A 22,531-nucleotide genomic window follows, 5' to 3' on the forward strand; every position below is an offset into this window, starting at 1 on the left:
ATTCCTACCTTTTGACATACCCAAGTTCTTAAGTTTGATATAGTCCAATATAGTCCATTATAGTTAGGTGGGCTATTTTTTTCCCACTGCTGATATGTACACTCGGGATTACTTAAGAAGTCTTAGAGTAGGGGTGTAACTTATTGGTAGGGTGGGCTAGCATGAAAGAAGACCTGCTTTTAAACACTAGCACCAAGAAAAGGCAAGGAGGAAGAAAGAAAGGGAAGGAGCAAAGGAGGAAAGGAGGGAGTGGGGGAGGGAAGGGAGGAATTGAACCCTTATCTACTCAAGATAGTCTATAGTTCCTTCCACATTTTTAATTCTAGTTCTCATATCTAAGTACAATGTGCAAACAGTACCTTGCAATAGCTAAGGTACCCCAGACTCTCGAGATTCCAGTGGGCTGCTCATGTATGCATTCTCACACACTGCCTCTCTCATTATCTCTCTCATAGTTGCAGCAGTCTTAATGTAACACACAGAATAAACCTACCTTTGACCACGTGTTCTTCAGAATAATGGCTCTCTTTCCATCACCAAGTGCATTCCTAAAAATAGAAACAAGAAATAAAGCATTTAAACAGTCATTCTTTTAAAAAAAACACTGCATGTCGCGTATTTGTATGTTCTTGATTTTCTATATTATTATCATCTAGTCAAAAAATAATTTAACTTTGGAAAATCTATAAAATGTATTTCCATTATAGTAAATGTGGAAAATATAGGAAATCAAAAAGAATGCAATGAGTCACCCAGAGTCATGATCACAACTACCAGGAGTAACAGTACTCTATTTCTGGAGTATTTACTGCATGTGTCTTGCCCACTTCATCTCTTTGCTTAGCCATTATTTGTATGTTTTGCTGCACTATTTCTGACTTTTAATGAAGCTTCTTATCTCCAAAAATACAACACCTGAGTGTTTCACTTACCACACCTGCTAAACAAACTACACTGAAGAGAGCTAAGTCTAACTCAATTACTGGTTTTCTTGGGAGGCTTTAGGAAGTGACTGAACTCCCTCCCTACTTTCTTTTCTGCAGAATGAATATAATTCGCGTCTAGCTATTCTATTGTACTAGACACTAAATTACACACTGTGTTAGAAGATGTACTTCAAAAACTGTCAAGTGCTAACCAAACCATAGGGAGACCCTCAGTTCCCAGCTTTCTAGCCATCAATGACCTCCTGTTCTGTACCACTGTTAGACACTATTGTACAGAACACCATCGGACCCAGCACCACTCAAGCATTTTCAAACCCTTAAATCAGCCCCTTCCAATAACCTCACTTATTCTGTCTCACTGGCTCAACTGTTCCTACTGTCTTCTCAGGAGGTCAAAGTCACTGGTTTACTGTTTTCCCTTTACCTATTTGTCTAAAATAAAATTTACTGGTTCACATTCACACTCATAATTCATCACTCTTAAACTGGGTGCTAGTGCCTTACATCTGGAAACATAGCTATTAGGAAGCTGAGATCTGAGGATTGTGGTTTGAAGCCAGCCCAAGCAGGAAGGACCATGAGACTCATCTCCAATTAACCAACAAAAAGCTGTAAGCGGAGCTGGGGCTCAGGTACTAGAGTGCTAAGGGATAGCAAAGAGGCCCTAAGTTCAAGCCTGAATACCAAAACCAAGAACCAAAAACAGTAACAAAGAACAATCCAGCTAACTAAAAACCACCAGAAATTAGTAACTATTAAAAGGTTATGTACAAAAACAACAGTCAGGAAACTTGACAGAGAAAAAAGTTTAACATAATAATCACTTGATTTATTACAAAAGTAACACTATAGTACATGGAAAAATGCTATTAAGCCAAATGGACATCATACAAACAACAACAACAACAACAACAACAAAACAATTCCAGGGCAGGAAATGTGGCTTAGTGGTAGAGTGCTTGCCTAGCATGCATGAAGCCCTGGGTTTGATTCCTCAGTACCACATAAACCGAAAAAGCCAGAAGTGGTGCTGTGGCTCAAGTGGTAGAGTGCTAGCTAGCTTTGAGCACAGAGAGGCTCCAGGACAGAGTCCAGACCCTGAGTTCAAGCCCCAGGACTGGCCAATAAAACCCAAAACAAAACAATTCCAGGAGTCTTGAATATTTAAGTAGCAAAGTTTTAGAACACAGAACATTTTGATGGCCTTAAGGTATACAAAGATTATTTTTTTTAAAAACAAACACATAAAAAGAAGTACTTACTATAAATGTTAAAATTAGTAACATTTTTGGTGAAACCAATATCAGGAGTGAGAATTCAAGCCACTGAGTATGAGCAGATACATGTAACATATTACAAATATTGTCTAACCAATGATCCTCATCCAGAGCACAAAATAAGAACTTTGCACAAAGCACAAATCAGGAAGTCACTTAACTCAAAGAACAAAAAGAAAAAAGCAAACACTAACAGGTATTTCACAAAACATCCAGCATTGGGGCTGGGAAGGTGGCTCAGTGGTAGAGCGCTTGCCTTGCATGCATGAGGCCCTGGGTTCGATTCCTCAGCACCACATAAGCAAAAAGAAAAAAAAGCCGGAAGTGGCGCTGTGGCTCAAGTGGTAGAGCGGTAGCCTTGAGCTGAAGAGCTGAGGGACAGCGCCCAGGCCCAGAGTTCAGGCCCCATGACCGGACCCAAAAAACAAAACAAAACAAAAAAAAAACTATCCAGCATTAAGCAAGGGTCATGGATGTGGCTCACGTGGTGAGAACTGCCCTTGAAGCATATAGCCTTGAGATCAAAGCGGATCACTACAAAAAAAAGGGGGGGGCGATATACATATGAAAACGTACCCAACTTAAACACCCTTAATCAACTTATAAAAATGCTCCATATCATGTCATATCCACCAGAATGTCTAAAATAATGCAAAATATTAAGTGCTGGTAAGAACATGGGACTGAAACTCTCTACTCTGCTGCTAAGATGGTAAAATGATACAATCACACACAAGATTTCTGAAAAGTGAAACTGAATGAAAGTATACCTTTGTCCCCACAATTCCACTATGGTTATACCAAATTTGGTAATATATATTCACAAAACAGCACTATCTTAAATGCCAAGTGCTAGGCACTTACCAAGATGCCCACCAACACAATGCATAAAATGTGGTATATTCATGCGATAGATGAACTCTTTACAAGTGCGTGCAACAATATGGATCCTGAAAACAATGATAATAGCCAAATATAAAAGAGCACGCAGTGCACAGTTCAACTCACATTGCACAAAACTAGGTTAAAGTAACCTATGGAGTCGTATAGTAATCCTGGGGGGACAAAGTAGATAGGGACTGGAAGGTGAACAAGCAGGACTTCAGAGGCACTGGGCTTGTGAGGCAGGTACTGGCTTCAGTTGGTGGATTTCTGAAAATTCAACTATACACTTAATGTTGGATTATGTGTCAATCTATGTTCTAAGATTACAAGGAAAGTTTCTTTTGCTGGAATCTAATGTCTGGTTTGACCTGTGAATCACTGTAGCCATGCTGCCATCCTGAGAAGGTGGCCTGCTGACTAAGTCACAGTCTGGTCTAGAAGAATGTAGAGCCTAAAGCCACCTTGTTTTTGAAATTCTAAATGCGGCTTTCTTCACCATTTGAACCAGTTCAATCAGTTTAGTAGTATCTAAAGCCCAAAACATGTAATGCAATGGTGGGTGTGCCTTTTGGGCTTCACACTCTTTCCAGAGCTGTTACAACTGTTTACACTAGCCGACCATGTCTTTAAATTTCTCAATTCACACTAATAATTGTCTTCTATTTCAAGCTTCTCCCTGACAGCTTCTATGGGTACTAAATGATGTTCCGACTGCTAAATCCAAATACTTTATAACTGCTTCTCAGCAGCCTAGACACTGCTGGTCACTCACCTACTTCTGTAACTCTACCCTGATAAGACTTCTGTCTGTCCACCTCTGAATAGTCTCCTGGGCTGGTGCATCCTTAGTAAGAGTTAATGGTCAGTAACTGGCCATCAACTATTAGTGTTCCTCAAGCTAAATCCGTGTTCCTCTTCTAGTCTCAACCAATGTTTTTTCTAGGCCAGTTGGTCTCAACTTCACCTGCACATTAGTATCCTTGGGACGCTTCTCAAAGCCACAAAAAGCCCATGCCTAAGCTTTAACCTTGATAGATTAAACCACAACCTCTGGAATGGGTGGTCTTTCTTCAAAGTTCAAGGGATTCCAATGCATAGTCTACGCTGAGACCTACTTGTCCGAGTAACCTCATCCTAATCTCCAAGATCCAATCATCAAGGTCAACTATGTCAAACATGTTTCTTACTCTACTTAGTTCCAGACTCCCTAACTCATTGCTTCATAATATTCCAATGTTGTTGTTCCACAGACACTTCAGTATGTACAAGAGTAAAGTCAAGTTCTGCCTCCTAAAAATGTATTCCTTTCCAAATGATCACAGTATCAAAAAGAGGGCTTAGAAGCCCCAGGCTAAGCCAGAAACTACAGAGCAGTTCTCCTCACTGCCTTCTCTCTCATTTCCCAGCAACCACCATCGATCAACTTTAACTTAACTCTCTTAATCCTTCCACTTTTCCTTTTCCATAGCTACTAATCCAAACCTTTACTATCACCAGACGGGAGTCCTACCACCGTCACCAACACTTCAAACAATCTCCTCACTGCAAGCAGCATGGCTTTTTTTAAGTACTACTACCTCCTCCCTCCAGTTGAAAATCTGCTTACTAGTCATAGCCTCAAAGTAGCCTACATGGCCACATCCTACTACTCAAGCCAAGTGTGCCAACTAAATTACAATAAGCTCCTGCTCATCCAAACCACAGCAGCCAGGTGAACAAGTTTGACTTCAGACAGCAACGGAACAGCAGATCTATGAAAATGAAGTGACTTAAGAGATAGAAATGCTGTTTACAGGGCTGGGAAGTTGGCTCAGTGGTAGAGCGTTTGCCTTGCATGCCTGAGGCTCTGGGTTCGATTCCTCAGCACCACATAAGCAAAAAGGAAAAAGCTGGAAGTGGCGCTGTGGCTCAAGTGGTAGGGTACTAGCCTTGAGCTGAAGAGCTGAGGGACAGTGCTCAGGCCCAGAGTTCAGGCCCCACAACTGTACCAAAAAAAAAAAAAAAAAGAAATGGCTGTTTACTATCGAAAACTGTGTAACATGATGAGAATACTGAACAGAGGATAAAAATCAGAGTTCTAGTGTATTTACTCCAACTTATTAGTTAAATGTGTTTGCCCCACCTACTGCCTCATACACACAGTAGACAGACATTTCAATAAAGCATATCTATTTTCCCTCCTCTAGTCTCCATGTACATTTACTAGAGTAACTACTCCTCAATACTTTTCCTTCTTTATCCCTAATTCTATCTAATGGCGATAGAGGGAACCAATCATACACCTCAGTCTTTTTCTTATTCTGGGATCTTAAAATCTGGTAAGACGACCAGATTCTCTTTTTTTCCAGGCTTAAACATCACAAGGCCCTGGTTAGCCAGTTCTGTGGTGATAGGTGACTTAGTAATGAATCACTCAGTTATCAGCCTTAAGGCCAACTCCAAAGATTCTATCATTGATGGTAATCTGTGATCACCTGCATCAATTTCTTAACTGATTCTAGATCTGGCTGGGGAAGGAGATGCTATTTATTGACTCTCTCATTACTTTCAAGGACTAACTAGATCAACAAAGAAATAATAACTCCAAAAGTTTTTTTCCTTTTTTTTTTTTGGGGTCATTCGTGGGGCTTCAATCTTCTCACATGGCCTGTATGCTGTCCCTGAGGACACTCAAGGCTAGCGCTCTCCCACTTTTGAGCCATAGCTCTACTTCTGGTTTTCTGGTGGTAAATTGGAGGTAGGAGTCTCATGGACTCTTACAGGCTAGCTGATCCCAAGATCTCAACCTCTTGAGGAACTAAGATTACAAGCTACTGGCTAATGAATGTTTATTTATAAGCAATGAATTAGTCATTTTGCAAATTTTATAAAGCAGCGGATTCTGTAAAGTAACAGGAAATGGATCTATGCTGGACATGAGTTTTTAGTATATTCGTTTCTAATCAGACTTTTATCATATGCATTTGTTTGGTTTTATTTTAAAAAGTGTACCCCAGGGCTGGGAATGTAGCTTAGCAGTAGAGTGCTGGCCTAGCATGCATGAAGCCCTGGGTTCAATTCCTCAGTACCACATGAACAGGAAAAGCTGGAAGTGGCACTGTGGCTCAAGTGGTAGAGCACTAGCCGTGAGCACAGAGAGGCTCAAGAACAGTGCCCAGGCTCTGAGTTCAAGCTCCAGTACCAGAAAAAAAAATGTACCCCAAAGAATATTGTAAAGTTGTTTTCTTCAAAAGCTAATTCAGTGGCTTTTAAATAAAAATACAATTTATATAAATCTGAGAGTTAAAATCAGGACTAAAGCCGGGTGCTGGTGGCTCACGCCTGTAATCCTAGCTACTCAGGAGGCTGAGATCTGAGGATCGCGGTTCAAAGCCAGCCCGGGCAGGAGAGACCGTGAGACTCCTATCTCCAATAAACCACCAGAAAACCGGAAGTGGCGCTGTAGCTCAAGTGGTAGAGCGCTTGCCTTGAGCTGAAGAGTTTGAGCTGAAGAGTGAGGGACAGCGCCCAGGCCCAGAGTTCAAGCCCCACGACCGACAAAAAAAAAAAAAAAAAATCAGGACTAAATTTACCAAACCAGCACATTCAAACTAAAGCCCACACACAAATTTAAATTATCACAGAAAGCTGCTATAGCTCTGATCTCAGAGAATTTAGAAAACACAGTACAGGAGTCAGTTAAAGTCTGTTTGTTACTAATCATGGTTGGTAAGTGATGGGAGGGAATATGATGTGATAGATTAATAAATACCAAAAAGTCAAGTAAAAAACTTGAAAAATTCCATGGATTTCCAAAGCAATTAAAAAATATTCAAAGCTAATTTTTTCCTTTCTCCAATTACATTTCCCCTTACAACGGTCATTATACTCCAGAATTAGAATTTTCTACATGTGCACCATTCAGATAACACTAAATTAAACGGTAAGTAAGCAATGCCTGCTATAAATACCACATCAACTATTCTAAGTACCTCAGGTAGAGATATGTCCAACTCCCTTTTCTGGATTCTCCTCTGAGCTGAAATTTTCTGGATATTTTAATTACAATTACCACTCGACTAAGATCCTATAGGTAACAAAACTATAAAAAGTACACTTCTAGAAGACCAGACTCTCATCAAAGTGAGGAGACCTGGGATTCTTCATGGCACACATTCTTAACCTTGAAGGCTCCAAAGGAGATAAGTGGTGGCCAGAGGGACAGGAGGCAGTAGAGATGTCCCATGTCTGTACCTACCCGTCCCCCTCAAACCCATCTTCAAGCACATCTATAACCTAGAGACATTTCAATTGGCTCTTAGACTCACCTACATCCAAATCAAAGGTGGTTTCTGGCCAGGTGGGTGGCTGTAACCCTAACTACTCAGGAGGCTGAAGATCACTGTCCAAAGTCTGCCTAGGTAGCAAACTCTATGAAATTTTTATCACCAATTAACTACCAAAAAGCTAGAAGTAGAGCTATGGCTCAAGTGGTAGAATGCCAGCCTTGAACAAAATTGCTCAGGGCAGTCCCAAGCCCTGAGTTTAAGCCTTAGGACCAGCATGTATGTGCAAGCGCGTGCATGCATGCACACGCACACTCACACACACAGGTGATCAGATTTACACAGTTATTTTAGATTAAAATCACTACCACAACCATCTTTACCACTTATGAATGAAGCATATTTTCCAACTCACTCTTCAATAATCTCAAGCTTTTTCTCCTTGCCACTAGCCTTAAAATACATGTTTTGTTTTTTTAACCTTTTCATTTTTACTTATTTTCCCCTTGATGTTTCATGATCACAGTCTTGGGTTATTTTTACCTTCGTGTGCATTTTAAGTCACACTTTGTTTCACTTTTCCCCCCACATTTCAAGTATACATAAAAGAGAATGACATTAACACAATGAACACTCATGTACTATTTCTGAACCAACTCAGCAAGAAATTCACATTTTGCCATATTTACTTCAGCTCTTTTTTTTTCCCCCCCAGGTTACAGTTGAAATCACTGTGCATACCCCTCCCTCCTCCAAATCCTTTTCCCTCCTTCTCAGAGATAGCCATTCCTCTGGTTTTTAACATGCCCGTGCATTTTTAAACACTTTCAATACATACTCTATATTATAGATATGCACATTTGTTTTTGCATGTTTTGGACATTATATAAATGGCAGCATGCTGTACAAATCATTCTGCAACTGTTTTTTTTCACTCAACATTACATTCATTTTAAAGACTGTTTAGAATTCCATTGTATGAATATACCATAACTTATCCATTCTCTTAGTGATGGATATTTAGGTTGCTTCCACATCTGTACTCTTACAGACAATGCTATATGAAGCCTTGCACGTGTCTCCTTGGGTACACATTTGGGTTTGGAAGGGATTACCCTAGAAGTGGGCTGCACATCTTCACCTTGTCAGATTGCTCTCCAAAGTGACCGTACCAATTTATACTTTCTCCAGACGAGTATGAAAGTTTCCTTTGTTCCACATCCTCTCAAACACTTGGTATTACAAGGTTTTTACAAGTTTTTGCCAATCTGATGGGTATGAAAGAGAAACTTATAGTTTTTAATCTGCATGTCATGTAAGGATAATCAGGTTCTAGTAAATGTTTGACTATTGGATCACTTGTTTATGTTTAAACACATTTCCCCTTTATTTTATTGTCAGCTTAGCATAGCAACTAACCACAGAGACTCTGCATCTAGGCTTAACTAGATTCAAAGTTTGGCTTCAGGACATCTACCTAATATGCTTGGCCTCTATCTCAGTATCAACCTCTCACAGCTGTGAGGGTTTTACAAGTAAATATGTAGAAAGTACTTAGAAGAGCATCAGCCATGTTATAAGGTATAGCACTATTTTACCCTTTAAGAGATTATTGCCAAAATTATTTTTCCAATTGGATGTTTTCAATATTTCAACTTGTACTTTCTAAATTTTCAAGATTCAATTATTTCAGCATAATTTTAGCATTCTTGGCTTGAATCAGTATATTCCCCTTTTTCTGGAATTAATCTAAAATATTTAAAATATTCCATTGCAGTTCCTTTAAAGTTAAATTCTTGCTTTCACAACAGCAAATAAGAAGTCTGGCCCTGTGGAACTGAGGAGTGGCATCCTTACCTGAATTGGGTGGAGGGCAGATGCTTTGTCCCTAGCTAACCCTGCAGCTGCTCAGCCAGATTCCCATGGCAGATCTAGCATCACTTTGAGTTTCCAAACATCTCAATCCTTGCATTTACCTAAAAGCCATTCTTTAGGGCATTGTCCTCCTGTATTGGTGGCACATCTTACCGTTGACAACATTCCTAAGTCACATCATCTACTAACTTCATCAAAAGGTAGACTCTGAAAACATTTTCCCTATACTGCTGTGCCAAACATAGGGACAATGTGTGAGATAGGAAGCTTGAGCAAGACCCATGTATCAAACCTTCAGGTACCAAGGAGGCATCCAACTCATATTGGTCTTTGCCTAATAAGGAACAATGGGCTCTTAAGTGGGGCTAACCTGCCCGCAAGGTTCAACGACATGCTAGGACATCAAGGAGGTACAAGGATAAATCCTACCCTGCTCTTGGCTTTTACCTCGCCAAGTTAGCAGGCCTCAGTGTTTCTACCTTCATTTACCTCCTCTCTCAGAAGGGTTTTAGGAGGATCTCCTCATGTATCTAGCAATAAGTACTAAGGAAAACAAATTACTCTGGTCTGCTCTTAGCTCTGAGAGCTAGAGGATAACCTTCTTCCCACAAAGGTTTCAGACAAGCACCTCAATTTACCCACGAGGCTAACCAAGTTGTAAACCTATCCATCTGCTCTTGAAAGCACACAGATTCACCTTCATAGAGCATAGAATATCTGCAACTCTGGACCTCGCCAGAGGCAATAACCTAGATATTTGCAGCTCATTCTTTGTCAGAACCAGTTGAGAACAGTGGTATTGATGAAAGACTATGTTAAGCCCATCCAATCCTCTAGTCTAGAAAGCCTCAGATTATCCATGGTTTAAGCCACCTAAAAGCTGCATAATGTTAATACAGCAGTATTCTCCAAGGTGAATGGATTACTGGTGATTTTTATTTTCTTCTTTTTAAACTCTTGTATTTTCCAAATTTTCTACCATGAGAATGTGTTCTGTTTATAATAAAAGAAAAACACAGTAAGTGTTATTTTTTAAGCTACATTCTAAGAACATACTATCTTCCCCACTCCCACATCCCAATATGAAATGCTTCTACTGAAAAACAACTGATTATCAGGCTCCCAGCTGTCATGACTTCACCAAAAAACCCATTTGTAAAACTACAAACTGCACTTCCAAAAGAAAAAAAGCATTTTCTTCTTGTGAACAGTGATAGTGCTAAGATTTTTTTCTACTTTATCATTCAATTAACATTACTAGCAAGGCATAAAAATTTATTTCAGATGCAAATATGAAAAGGTCATGCATATATCAAATCCGTTTCTTAAAATTGCAAGTTTTTTTTTCTAAAAAGGGGAATAGAAAGATGTATAAGCAAGAGTAATAGAGGGGTGAATGTGATAAAATTATATCCATGAGGGGAAATACCATAATGAATCCCTTCACATTGTATAGTATTTGCATAAATAAATGAGAAATTTCTCCAACTAAGCCGCTAGTGTCTTCTTTGTGAACAATGAGTACTTGCTCTCAGGATCCTAGATTTAACTAGGCTTTCTACTTGTAAGGCTCTGAATATTTTTCTACAGTGGATGTACTATTAGATCACCTTAAGCCCTTCTAACAGAAAAGCAGGACATAATGAAATACAATAGTCTATAATTGCTAGATATTCCTATTTATAATTTATGTCCTAATTTTTAACTAAGGCCGGGTGTCAATGGCTTACACTTGTAATCCTAACTCAGGAGGCTAAGATCTGAGTATCATGGTTCAAGTCCAACCCAGGCAGGAAAATTCATGAGAGTCATCTCCAATTAATCACCAAAGAGCTAAAGTGGAACTGTGGATCAAGTGGTAGAGCACTAAGCCTTGAGCACAAAAGCTCAAGGGACAGTGCACCCAGATTCTGAGTTCAAGTCCTAGGACTAACATCAGAGAGAGAGAGAGACAGAGAGACAGAGACAGACAAGACAGGGAGGGAGGAAGGGAGGGGAAGAAAGAGAGAGAGAGAAAGAAAGAGAGAAAGAGAAAGAAAGAAAGAAAGATTAGTTTAACTAAGGGGGACTAAAATCATGATAGTGTCTATCTAATTCTTTTGTAACTGGTAAGTAAAAGCTCAGTTTTAATTCAACATATGGAACTAAGAATTAATTATGATTCCATTCTAAGAGTAATGCCATTATATTTCTGTACTTGTTCTCACTTATAAAGCACATTTAAATTTTCATACCAAGACAAACAGATAACAAATATAGCAAAAATGCTTATGCCAAAATTCTACAGATTTACTAGAGCAAAAGGAGCTAACATGCTATAGGATATTAACATCATACATCTGCGTTTAAATGCTGGCATCACTACTTGCTAGTTGGTCCTCAAGTAAAATCTAGAGATGGTGGGTGCCAAGGGATTTAAATAAACCTGTGAAATAATGCATCCATGTGCTTTCACTCCACAGCTGCTGTGTTGCAGTTATGCATCAAGTCTATGGTGTTCTTTTTAACCCTTCACTATTTCTGATAAAGAGCTATGGCGGGGGTGTGTTGGACACCTTTAAAATAGCAATGTTTCCCCCAAATGGGCATTTAGCCTAACAATTCAGTAACTGGGACATATTATTAAACTTACCTAAGCTGTCCAGTACGAAGAAAACAAAGAGCTCGGTTACCATAAAGAACGTAGCACTCAGGTCTTAAAATAGAAGTAAATACTTAGTCAGCAAAGCACACATTACACATCAAACAAAAATTATACTGAAAACATAAGAACTAAAAAACTTTAAAAACTTTACATCTATGTGGCAGAACAGAAAGTACATAGGATTCTGAGCGATAACTGGCTGCTTCTGGGCCTTCACTATAACCTTGTTCAAACTACTGCTCTCATGAATAATTCTTATTGTAACTTCAGGTTATTGGAAGGATTAGATGAGATGTACTATTTCAAAGCTACAGTTTAGGCTGAAATTGTAATTACTTATAGAAATCAGACATCCAATCTTGACAAAGAACCCAGGCAAAGTAAGCCTATAAACTGCAATGATAACTTTGCAGCTTTCAGTTTTGTTCAGAATGGATTCTTTTCTGAGTCTTCCTCAGCTGAACAGAGAAGCAGCAACTGGATTCATTTATCCCAGTGGAAATAAAGTAGAAAAGCAGGTGTATAGAGCATTCTACAAAGCTGCAATGGTCAGTAGAAACAGGTATATACAGGCATACATGCGAATTATACATATATATGTTAAATATATATTAGAAATATGTGTGTGTAATCTTCTGTTATATACCTGAAGGAAAACTACAAACTTCGAAAAGTTGAGTGACAAGGGAGAGAGAGAAAGCACATGCATTCTCTCACAATTACAACTATTTTCTTACAAAAGGTCCCTCAAAGAAAGTAAAACCAGCATGGGCAGCAACTTTTTTTTTTTTTTTTTAATCGATGGGGCTTGAATGCAGGGCCTGAGCACTGTCTCTAAACCTCTTGGTGCTTGACTAGCATTCTACCACTTGAGCCACATCACCACTTCGTTTTTGAGTGGTTAATTGGAGATAAGAGTCTCACGGAGGGCTGGGAAGGTGGCTCAGTGGTAGAGTGCTTGCCTTGCATGCATGAGGCCCTGGGTTCCATTCCTCAGCACCACATAAACAGTGGTGCTATGGTTCAAGTGTAAAGTGCTAGCCTTGAGCTGAAGAGCTGAGGGACAGCACCTAGGCACAGAGCTCAGGCCCCATGACCAAAAAAAAAAAAAATAAGAAAAGTCATGGAGACTTTTCTTCACGTGCTGGCTTTGAACCACGATCCTCAGATCTCAGCCTCCTTAATAGCTAGATTGTAGGCATGTGCCACCAGTGTCTGACTTATTTATTTATTTATTGCCAGTCCTGGGGCTTGAACTCTGGGCCTTGGTGCTGTCCCTGAGCTCCTTTTGCTCAAGGCGAGTGCTCTTATCACTTGAGCTACAATGTCACTTCCTTGGGCAGTATCTTATGTTTTTTTTGTTTTTTGGTGAGTCATGGGGCCAGAACTCTGGGCCCGAATGCTCTTCAGCTCAAGGTTAGCGCTCTACACTTGAGCCACAGTGCCACTTCCGTCTTTTTCTGCTTATGTGGTACTGAGGAATCAAACCCAGGGCCTCATGCATGCTAGGCAAGCACTCTACCACTGAGCCACCCCCTTCCCAGCTCCTGGGCAGCATCTTATGTATGCCTTTTGACCAGTTAACAATTTTGAGAGTGATTAATTGACAGGAAAATAAGAAGACATCAGAGATGGCCCTACATTAAAAACCTGAAGGAAAGGAGCAGGTTAGAGCCAAATCTACTCTTTTGCCTAACTGGCTTGAGTTATACTACTTGATGGGCTCATATATTCAGGCTCTTGGATACAACTACAACCTAGATCTGTAAAGTCTGTTCTGCATAGCAAACTGGAAGATACCTGCAATTCCTCATACCATTTTTGTTTTGCCTAACTCCTAACTTTATCTGCCACATAGAAAGGGTTTCATTATTCTTTCTCTTACCTATATTCAATGGCTCTGGTGTAATAGATAATAGCTACATCAAATCTTTGGTTGGAAAATTCTTCATTTCCTTTCATTCTCATCAGTTCTCCTTGCTGAGAAACCAAGGTGAAAGAAAATTCATCAATTAGCTACAAAGATAATCAAGAACCCAATACCTAGAAAAAAATGAATCTGGGTTTCTACCTTGAAATAACCTAGGAGATTACCTATGGAAATAATGAAAATGTAATCTCCACTACTATAGCATATACAGTCAGATTTCTGTATTTTTGAGTGCTGGCTGCAGATTCTGTATTTATGTAATCTCCAGTACTATGGCATATACAGTCGGCCTTCTATATTTATTTATTTTTTGGCCTTCTATATTTATGAGTGCTGGTTGCAGATTCAATCAAGCACAGATAAAAAATATTTAGGAAGAGAATATATTGAATATGTTATTTGTCATTATTTTCTAAGCAATATAATAAAACAACTATATAGATAGCATTTGTATTGTACTAGGCACTATAAGTAATACAGAGATGGTGTGAAATATACACAAACATGTATACATTATTTTATATGAGGGTTGGGGGCATCTGCAGATTTTGGTATCAGAGGGTGGCCTATCACCAATCCTCCCCAAACTGAAAGGCAACTATATATTGAAGCAAAGTTTTCTCTAATACTCAATTCTACTTGTTAAAGGACTATTTACTGGGTAAACAAAAGATATATTATAAATAGACATTAAAATAATTGTTTTTTGATGGTACTATTTGGCAAGCCCACTTTCCCTTTTTTCTCACTTCTTCTGAGGCCCACTTTTAAATATCCGTTAAGTTACAGCAAGCCAAAAAATGAGATACAAGGTAGAATTTTGGCTTTTGGTTAGCAAGCATGGTATTACTCAATAAATTTTATTATTTGAAGTAACAAATTAGTCAGGTAGATAGATAGTGATTTTAAGGCCCTGTGTTTGATTCCCAGCACAGTAAGAAAAAAAATCAGTAACATATATGCAGTGCTGATTAATTATGAACAATGATACTTCAGGTTAGCAAGAACGCCAACAAAAGATGCTATGAACAGAACCAAAACTTTTTTTTTTTTTTTTTGTCGGTCATGGGGCTTGATCTGGGCTTGGGCACTGTCCCTGAGCTCTTTAGCTCAAGGCACTCTACAGCTTGAGCTACAGCACCACTTCTGGTTTTCTAGTGGTTTTTATTGGAGATAAGAGGCTCACGGACTTTCCTGCCTGGGCTGGCTTTGAACCGTCATCCTCAGATCTCAGCCTCCCGAGTAGCTAGGATTACAGGTGTGAGCCACTGGCGCCCAGCTAGAACCAAAACTTTTTACTTCACTCAAATTTATAAAAAGTAAAGGGCTAGAGGCATGGCTCAAGGGGTAGAGCATCAGCCAAATAAGGTGAACTAGTATAGGCCTCTGAGTTCAAGCCTCAGTAGTGGCAACAAACAAAAATAATAATATGCTCATTCACTGGGCACTAGTGCCTCACACCTATTATCCAAGATATTCAGTTCAAGCCAGCTCAGGCAGAAAAGGAACTTCAAGACTCCATCTCAACCAGTAAAATGCTGAATGGGAGACAGAGCTCAAATAGTAAAGCAGGAGCTGTGAACAAGCACAAGTGAGAGGCCCTAAGTTCAATACACACACACACACACACAAAATAAAATAAATGAGCATATTGTAAATCATTCCTTAAAATGTGAATTAAAATCATTATTGAATGAACTGTATGATATGTGAATTACATCTTAATAAGGCTGTTAAGTTGGGCACAATGGCTCATGCCTTTAATTCTAGCTGTCTAGGAAGAAAAGACTCAGAAAACAAAGCTCAAGGCCTGTCTAGATAAAAAAATTATTATGATCTCATCTCAACAAATAAGCAGCAAATGTGGTAGGGCACACCTATGAACCTAGATATGGGAAGGCACAGGCAGGAGGAGCAGAGCATCACAGCCGCAGGCTAGACCAGGCAAAAGGAGTTGGAAGCCTATCTCAGGTAGTAGTGCTCATCTAGAAAGTACAGAACCCCATTATCATAAATAACAAATAAAGTTAATATCTCAGCTAAAGTCTTTAATTGAGAAAAATCAAATTTCAACTTTAAATTAACAATAATATATTTGAAAATTCTCATCAGTATATAATTTCTTCTTTTAAAATTTTCTAACTCAAAGTTTATTAAAAATTTCCCTTAAATGTATTACACAATTTTTTTTTTTTTTGGTCTGTCATGGGCCTAAACTCTGGGCCTGGGCACTGTCCCTGAGCTCTTCAGCTCAAGGCTAGCACTCTACCACTTGAGCCACGGTGCCACTTACGGCTCTTTCTGCTTATGTGGTGCTGAGGAATGGAACACAGGGCCTCATGCATGCAAGGCAAGCACTCTACCACTAAGCCACCTTCCCAGCCTCTGTATTACACAATTTTACATCAATTCTGCATACTGTTATCAATTAACAATTTTGTTATTAACTTCCTGACTATTGGAGAGTTTTAACTGCTATGCTTTCAAACATATTTACAGGTAGAGATGTGTCCTCACCTCTGTACAGTCCACACAGCTTTGACCTTTAAATTCTTCAAGCAAATTGCAATTCTCCGTCACAACTCTAGTTATATGATACTTATCTTAGTTTTATTTTTAGAAGAGATAGACACAAAGGGAGAGACAGATAAAGAGAGAATCTGTTAATAAAAACAAATTATTGATATTCTTCTAATTCTTAGCTTAAGTCCATAAAGTTCATTAAATTACTGTAGTTCCAAAAAGCCTATGTTTCTTGTAATCTTTCATATGTAAATTTGAAAATACACAACTCTAGCATGCTACAGAAAACTGATTTATTGCTTGCTCTAAGTTACTCTGTTTCTATTTCTAGAAATAAGGAACCAGCTCTTATCATTGCACTAATTATTACTCAGGAATTCAGAAAATGCTGTCCTAACATTTTACAATCAGGACTCATAATTACTCAAGATAACCCAACAGACATTACTAAGGTACATTGTTCAATAAAACTACATAACACTGGTAAACTGTCTTCTACAGTGTTTTAGTATACCAAATAAAGTGTTAAAAAAAATTTTTTTCCTGTCATAGGCTTTACTAGTCACAGGGCTTGAACTCAGGGCTTGGGCACTGTTCCTGAGCTCTTTTGCTCAAGCTAGAGCTCTACTACTTTGAGCCACAACTCCATTTCTGGTTTCTGAAGAGTCTTATGAGCTTTTTTGCCCAGGCTGGTTTTGAACTGCGATCCTCAGATCTCAGCCTCCTGAGTAGCTACGATTACAGGTGTGAGTCATGGCACCTGGCTAAACTTTTTAAATATTTGACTCTTCATAAATGAAATATATTGATGATGAGAAGTTATTGGAAATAGTAATCTTATAAAAATTTAATAAACTAATTACAATAAGTAGATAATTAAGTTACTGAAAGTGTCCAAAGTTATCAAGCCTCATCACCTTTATATTATTTATATATATTGTCTGTTGTATATAGTTTATATATATATATATATAAATTATTCCACCACAATTATAGTTAAAACTCTAGTCATATGTATTCCTCTCCAACAGAATACCTAAAATTTGAGATTCAAGAAAACTTATGGAGCAAAGTCAGGAGAATAATGGTTCAAGATCAGCCTAGGCAAAAGCCAAGGAGATCCTTTCTCAAAAACAAGCTAGGCATGGTGCTACAAGCCTGTTATCCCAGTTACCCTGAAAGTAGAGGTAGAAGGATCTCCATTAGATGCCAATGCAGAAGGTTAATTTAAGACCCTATCAGAAGAAACAAATCTTACAAAAACACAACAAATATACTGGAGGGAATGGCTCAGTTCATTTAGGCCTTCAGTTCATTCCCTAGTACTGCAAAAGAAGGATCTGGGAGGTGAACAAATAAATAATACTAAGAGACAGAGCAAGGTTCTAGGAGAAAAAACACTGGCGTTGAGATTAAAGAAAAATTTGAGTTATTATCTAAATTCTACTAGTTACTTTGTAAACTGCAGAAAAATCACTTCTCAAAGTCTTCTACAACAGATAATAGCAGCAACCCTTTAGGGCAGTTTTATAAAGGAGAGAGGAATATGTGAGAGAATCAGAAATAAGCCCATAATGGTGCCTAATGCACGATACTGCTTCTCTACTTTCTAAAACAAAATCTGACCTAAAATTAGAGGCCTCCAAACTAATGAAGAAAACCTCTGTGACACATAAAGTATCTAATAAACCTATCAAGAGAGATCTGAACTTAATTCCTTTCCAGAATTCAAGTCAATACACAGTATTTGATATCTTTTCAGTGAAGATGCAAATTACTGGCCATTATACCTAATAAGAAGCCAAAAAGTTCCTATTTCAAGATTCCTAAAACCATGGTATAAAAACACTGCTAGTAATCAAGTGCTTTAAAGGACAAGATTTCATAAAGTAAGGAAATATGTAAGATAATCTCCTCATACATCAAAGAATAGTAGATTCATCAGGAAAATGAAAATCATGTTAGCGTCTGTTACTTTTATGAATGACAGACATGAGCCATAGCTATCAGCTCTTTCTCTATTATATAGAATAACTACCAACCATCTTTTTTTTTTAATATGTCACAAAAGTAGAGCAGAAAATAGAGAATAAACCTAACTACAAGGGCTAGGTGCCAATGGCTCACCCCAGTCATCCTAGGTACTCAAAACCATCCTGAGCAGACAAATCTGAGAAACTCTTCTCTCCAATTAACCAGCCAAAAAAAAAAAAAAAAAGCCAAGCCTAGCGCCGGTGGCTCATGCCTTAATCCTAGCTACTCAGGAGGCTGAGATCTGAGGATCTCGGTTCAATGCCGGCCCGGGCGGGAAAGTCCGTGAGACTCTTAGCTCCAATAAACCACTAGAAAACCAGAAGTGGTTGTTGTACCCCCGTCGCAGGACCCCCACCAAGAAGACCACCGAGAGTCAGCCGTTCCGAAATGCAAAAGCAAGGCTTTATTCAGGCGGGCTGCAGCTCGGGCCTCGTCCTACACACCTACACAGCAGAGCTTAGGAGGAAGGCCCTGAGCTGAAATTTCACAGGGCTTGTAAAGGCAAAAACCACAAAGTTACAGCAACCAGATGTGTTAACAGGACATTCTAGGGCGATAAGGGGTGATAGGGGGTGATCAGACCATTTGGGCCACGACAATAAAGGGCAGGGGGTTAGCAGCCCATTTGGGCTAAGGCAATAAAGGGCAGTAGGGGGTATCTGTGAAGCGAAGGAAGTTTGTGGCCACAGATAACTCGTTTCTTGGGATTTATGTGCGTTCTGGTTAACTTCATCACAGACAGGTCAGTTCCTGGAATTTGTTTGCTCCAGGTCACTCATAATTTAACATAAATGACAGAATGGCTGCTGCCTCAAAATGGAGTTACTTCAACTCTTCATAGTGCTATGGCTCAAGCGGTAGAGCACTCACCTTGAGCTGAAGAGCGCAGGGACAGCGCCCAGGCCCAGAGTTCAAGCCCTAGGACCGACCAAAAAAAAAAAAGCCAAAAGTAGAAGTGTAGCTCAAGTGGCAGATTACCAGCCTTGAGAGCAAAAGACCCCAAGTTCAAGCTTCAGAAGGAGCACAAATAACAAAATGAACAAACAAAAACCCTAAATCTGACAAGGTTAAAACTCTTACTGAAGCATCATAACAGAAGAAAAATATTTTTCAAATGTTCTTAAGACAAATCAGAGACCACATAACTATACATCCCATTTTCCTGAATACCTTTAAAAACCCAGTGAACAAGTTACAACACTTACATTCAGTAAAGAAAATACTTAACATAGGCCAACATTTGTCCACTGATCCTAATTTGGGAAGAATGGTTACATCGCCCGTATATTTTATCCAATTTAAAGCTTCCTCCATTGCCAAGATTTTCTGTATCAAAAGATGTGAGTATTAATTCTAAACTTGTACATGGCATTATACATTTACATTATACAGCATTTCAGATACTTAATACAAACCTTATACAACTCCCTATTTTCATTATTCCATCAAGCAGTGGAGAAGACTAGGACCCCAACATACAAATTAAGAGAAACCATGTTACATTTTCAAGTGATGTCAGGCCACCCTCAGAGCTTAAGATGCTTCACAACTTGAAAGAGGCTCACAACTTGAAAAGGGCTGCCCTAGGCAGAGGGAGAATGCAAAACAAAACAGACTGGGATTCAGATCTTATCTAAACTAGGGATTCCATCTTTATCCCTAAGGCTGAAGTTACAAATTAAGGTTTGCCTTAGGCAATATATACTTTACTCAGTCTGTGGAAAATAAAAAAATCAGATAAAACATTTGCTGAGCAAACTGGACGTCAGTGCAATGATTCTCATAATGAGTCAAAAGTTGGCACAACCTTTATCCTTATTTCAGCTTTTTATTATTTCCCTTCCCCTCCCTAAATTAGAAAAATGTATATACAAGATGCAGAGCACTGAAATCAAATACAATGAAAACAGGGGTGATACCATAACAAAATGCTGAAATAAGGATAAGAGGTTGACCCATTGTAACAATGAGATGTACAAGACACTATGTTGAAAACTAACTTTACAATTTAGGGTGGGGGGGGAGCTGGGAAGGTGGCTCAGCGGTAGAGTGCTTGCCTTGCATGCACGAGGCCCTGGGTTCGATTCCTCAGCACCACATAAGCAAAAAGAAAAAAAGCCAGAAGTGGCGCAGTGGCTCAAGTGGTAGAGTGTTAGCCTTGAGCTGAAGAGCTGAGGGACAGCGCCCAGGCTCAGAGTTCAGGCCCCATGACCGGACCCAAAAAACAAAACAAAAAACAAAAAACCAATTTGGGGTGGGGGAAGGAGGAGCTGAGTTGGGGAGATAGACAAGGAAGGGATGGTAGGGGAAAAACAAAGGAGAGGGCAACAATGCTTGATAAGAAATGTACTCATTATCTTACTCATGTAACTGTAACCCCTCTGTATAGTATTTTTACAATAAAAAAATATATATATAGATTTTTTTTAAGTTGGCACAAATGTTATTCATGCCTGTAGTATCTAAAGTATCTTCAGAAATTTAGTAGCTGAACTGTCAATGTTGGTATCAGGTTTGAAAGAAAAGTAGATATTTATGTCTCCAGTAACATTACAAATTGGGCTTATCACCGCTTCTGGAGATTACCTAGTAATAATGTATCAAAGACATAATAATTTCATCTGGGGAAATGTATGCCCACTAAAAAAATCTAGCTTAAAGAAAAAATTAGACGTAAAGAAGCTCTTAAGTTACATGGTGGATTTTAAGATTGCATAAGCAAAACACAGAAATCAATATTACCAAATACTGGTGTAATGTTGAGTATGTAAACTGAATAATCAAAAAATGAACAGTGTGATGACTGCTGCTTAATTAATGGCTAATGCTGGGTTCAATACCTATGTATTTAATACTTACATTTTCTATTTTATAACCGATTCTCAGTAAGCCTTCAATAAGAAATGAATCATTCTGAAAAATAAAAAAGCAGTTTTCCTTTATTCCTTGAACTTTACTTGAATTTTCTAATGGGGAAAAAAAATCTTACATTTTAGGAATACTCATGCATCATACAAAATAAATAAGTATGTATACACACACACACACACACATATATATATATATATTGTGTATGTGTATATATGTGTGTTGCTCATGGGCTTGAACACAGGGCCTCAGTGCTATCCTTTGGCTTTTTTCTTTGGCTCTTTTGTTGTGGGGCTTGAACTCTGTGCTTGGGCACTATCCCTCATCTCTTCAGCTCAAGGCTAGCCCTCTACTAATTGAGCCACAGCGCCACTTCCAGTTTTCTGGTGGTTTATTAGAGATAAGAGTCTCACGAACTTTCCTGCCCGGGCTGGCTTTGAACTGTTATCCTCAGATCTCAGCCTCCTTAGTAGCTAGGATTATGGTATGAGCCACCGGTGCCTGGCTCCCTTAGCTCTTTTGATTAAGCCTAGCACTCTAGCACTTTGAGACACAGCTCCATTTCTGGTTTACTGGCCATTAATTGGAGATAAGAGTCTCACAGACTTTCCTGCCAGGGCTGGCTTTGAACAGAAATCTTCAGATCTTAGCCTCCTGAGTAGCTAGGTTTACAGGCATGTACCACCAGTGCCTGGTTAATATACAATAATATTTTAGTTAACAATGAATCACAAACATGTAACAGTGACCCCATAAGGTTAATAATGGAACTGACAAATTTCTATTGGCTAGTGACACTGTAGCTGTTGTTATGTCATAGCATAAACAGGCACGGCTCACAAGTGTTGATGCTGATGAAAAATTTACTAATATAATAGCACATACAATTACATACAGCACATGATACTTTTTTTTTCTGGTCCGGTCATGGGCCTGAACTCTGGGTCTGGACGCTGTCCCTCAGCTCTTCAGCTCAAGGCTAGTGCTCTACCACTTGAGCCACAGCGCCACTTCCGGCTTTTTTCTTTTTGCTTATGTGGTGCTGAGGAATCGAACCCAGGGCCTGATGCATACAAGGCAAGCGCTCTACCACTGAGCCACCTTCCCAGCCCCACAGCACATGATACTTGATCATGGTAAGTAAATGATATACTACTAACCTATATCTGACCTGTGTTTAAAATTATTAGAGAACACTCTGTGAAAAACAATTTTATGAAAAACAATATGTCATGGCATATACCTTGTGTTTCATGTGTCCCTTGATTCACCAAGGGGCCAAA

The 22,531-nt window shown here is 39.0% G+C and overlaps 1 protein-coding gene across 1 annotated transcript in view; it reads right to left on the reverse strand.

Annotated features, from left to right (window-relative positions):
• Ttc3 (tetratricopeptide repeat domain 3) overlaps nt 1–22,531 on the reverse strand; it is a 106,465-nt gene that overhangs the window by 78,399 nt on the left and 5,535 nt on the right. Inside the window, exons 5-10 of the mRNA XM_013027424.1 lie at nt 21,240–21,293; nt 19,586–19,706; nt 16,341–16,426; nt 13,779–13,873; nt 11,882–11,944; nt 494–548 (exon numbers count right to left, since the gene is read on the reverse strand). Coding sequence (XP_012882878.1) covers nt 494–548; nt 11,882–11,944; nt 13,779–13,873; nt 16,341–16,426; nt 19,586–19,706; nt 21,240–21,293 — 474 coding nt within the window. The remainder of the gene's footprint in view (nt 1–493; nt 549–11,881; nt 11,945–13,778; nt 13,874–16,340; nt 16,427–19,585; nt 19,707–21,239; nt 21,294–22,531) is intronic.

Source organism: Dipodomys ordii, unplaced genomic scaffold (genome assembly GCF_000151885.1).
Source record: "Dipodomys ordii isolate 6190 unplaced genomic scaffold, Dord_2.0 Scaffold104, whole genome shotgun sequence".
Classification (NCBI taxonomy): Eukaryota; Metazoa; Chordata; class Mammalia; order Rodentia; family Heteromyidae; genus Dipodomys; species Dipodomys ordii.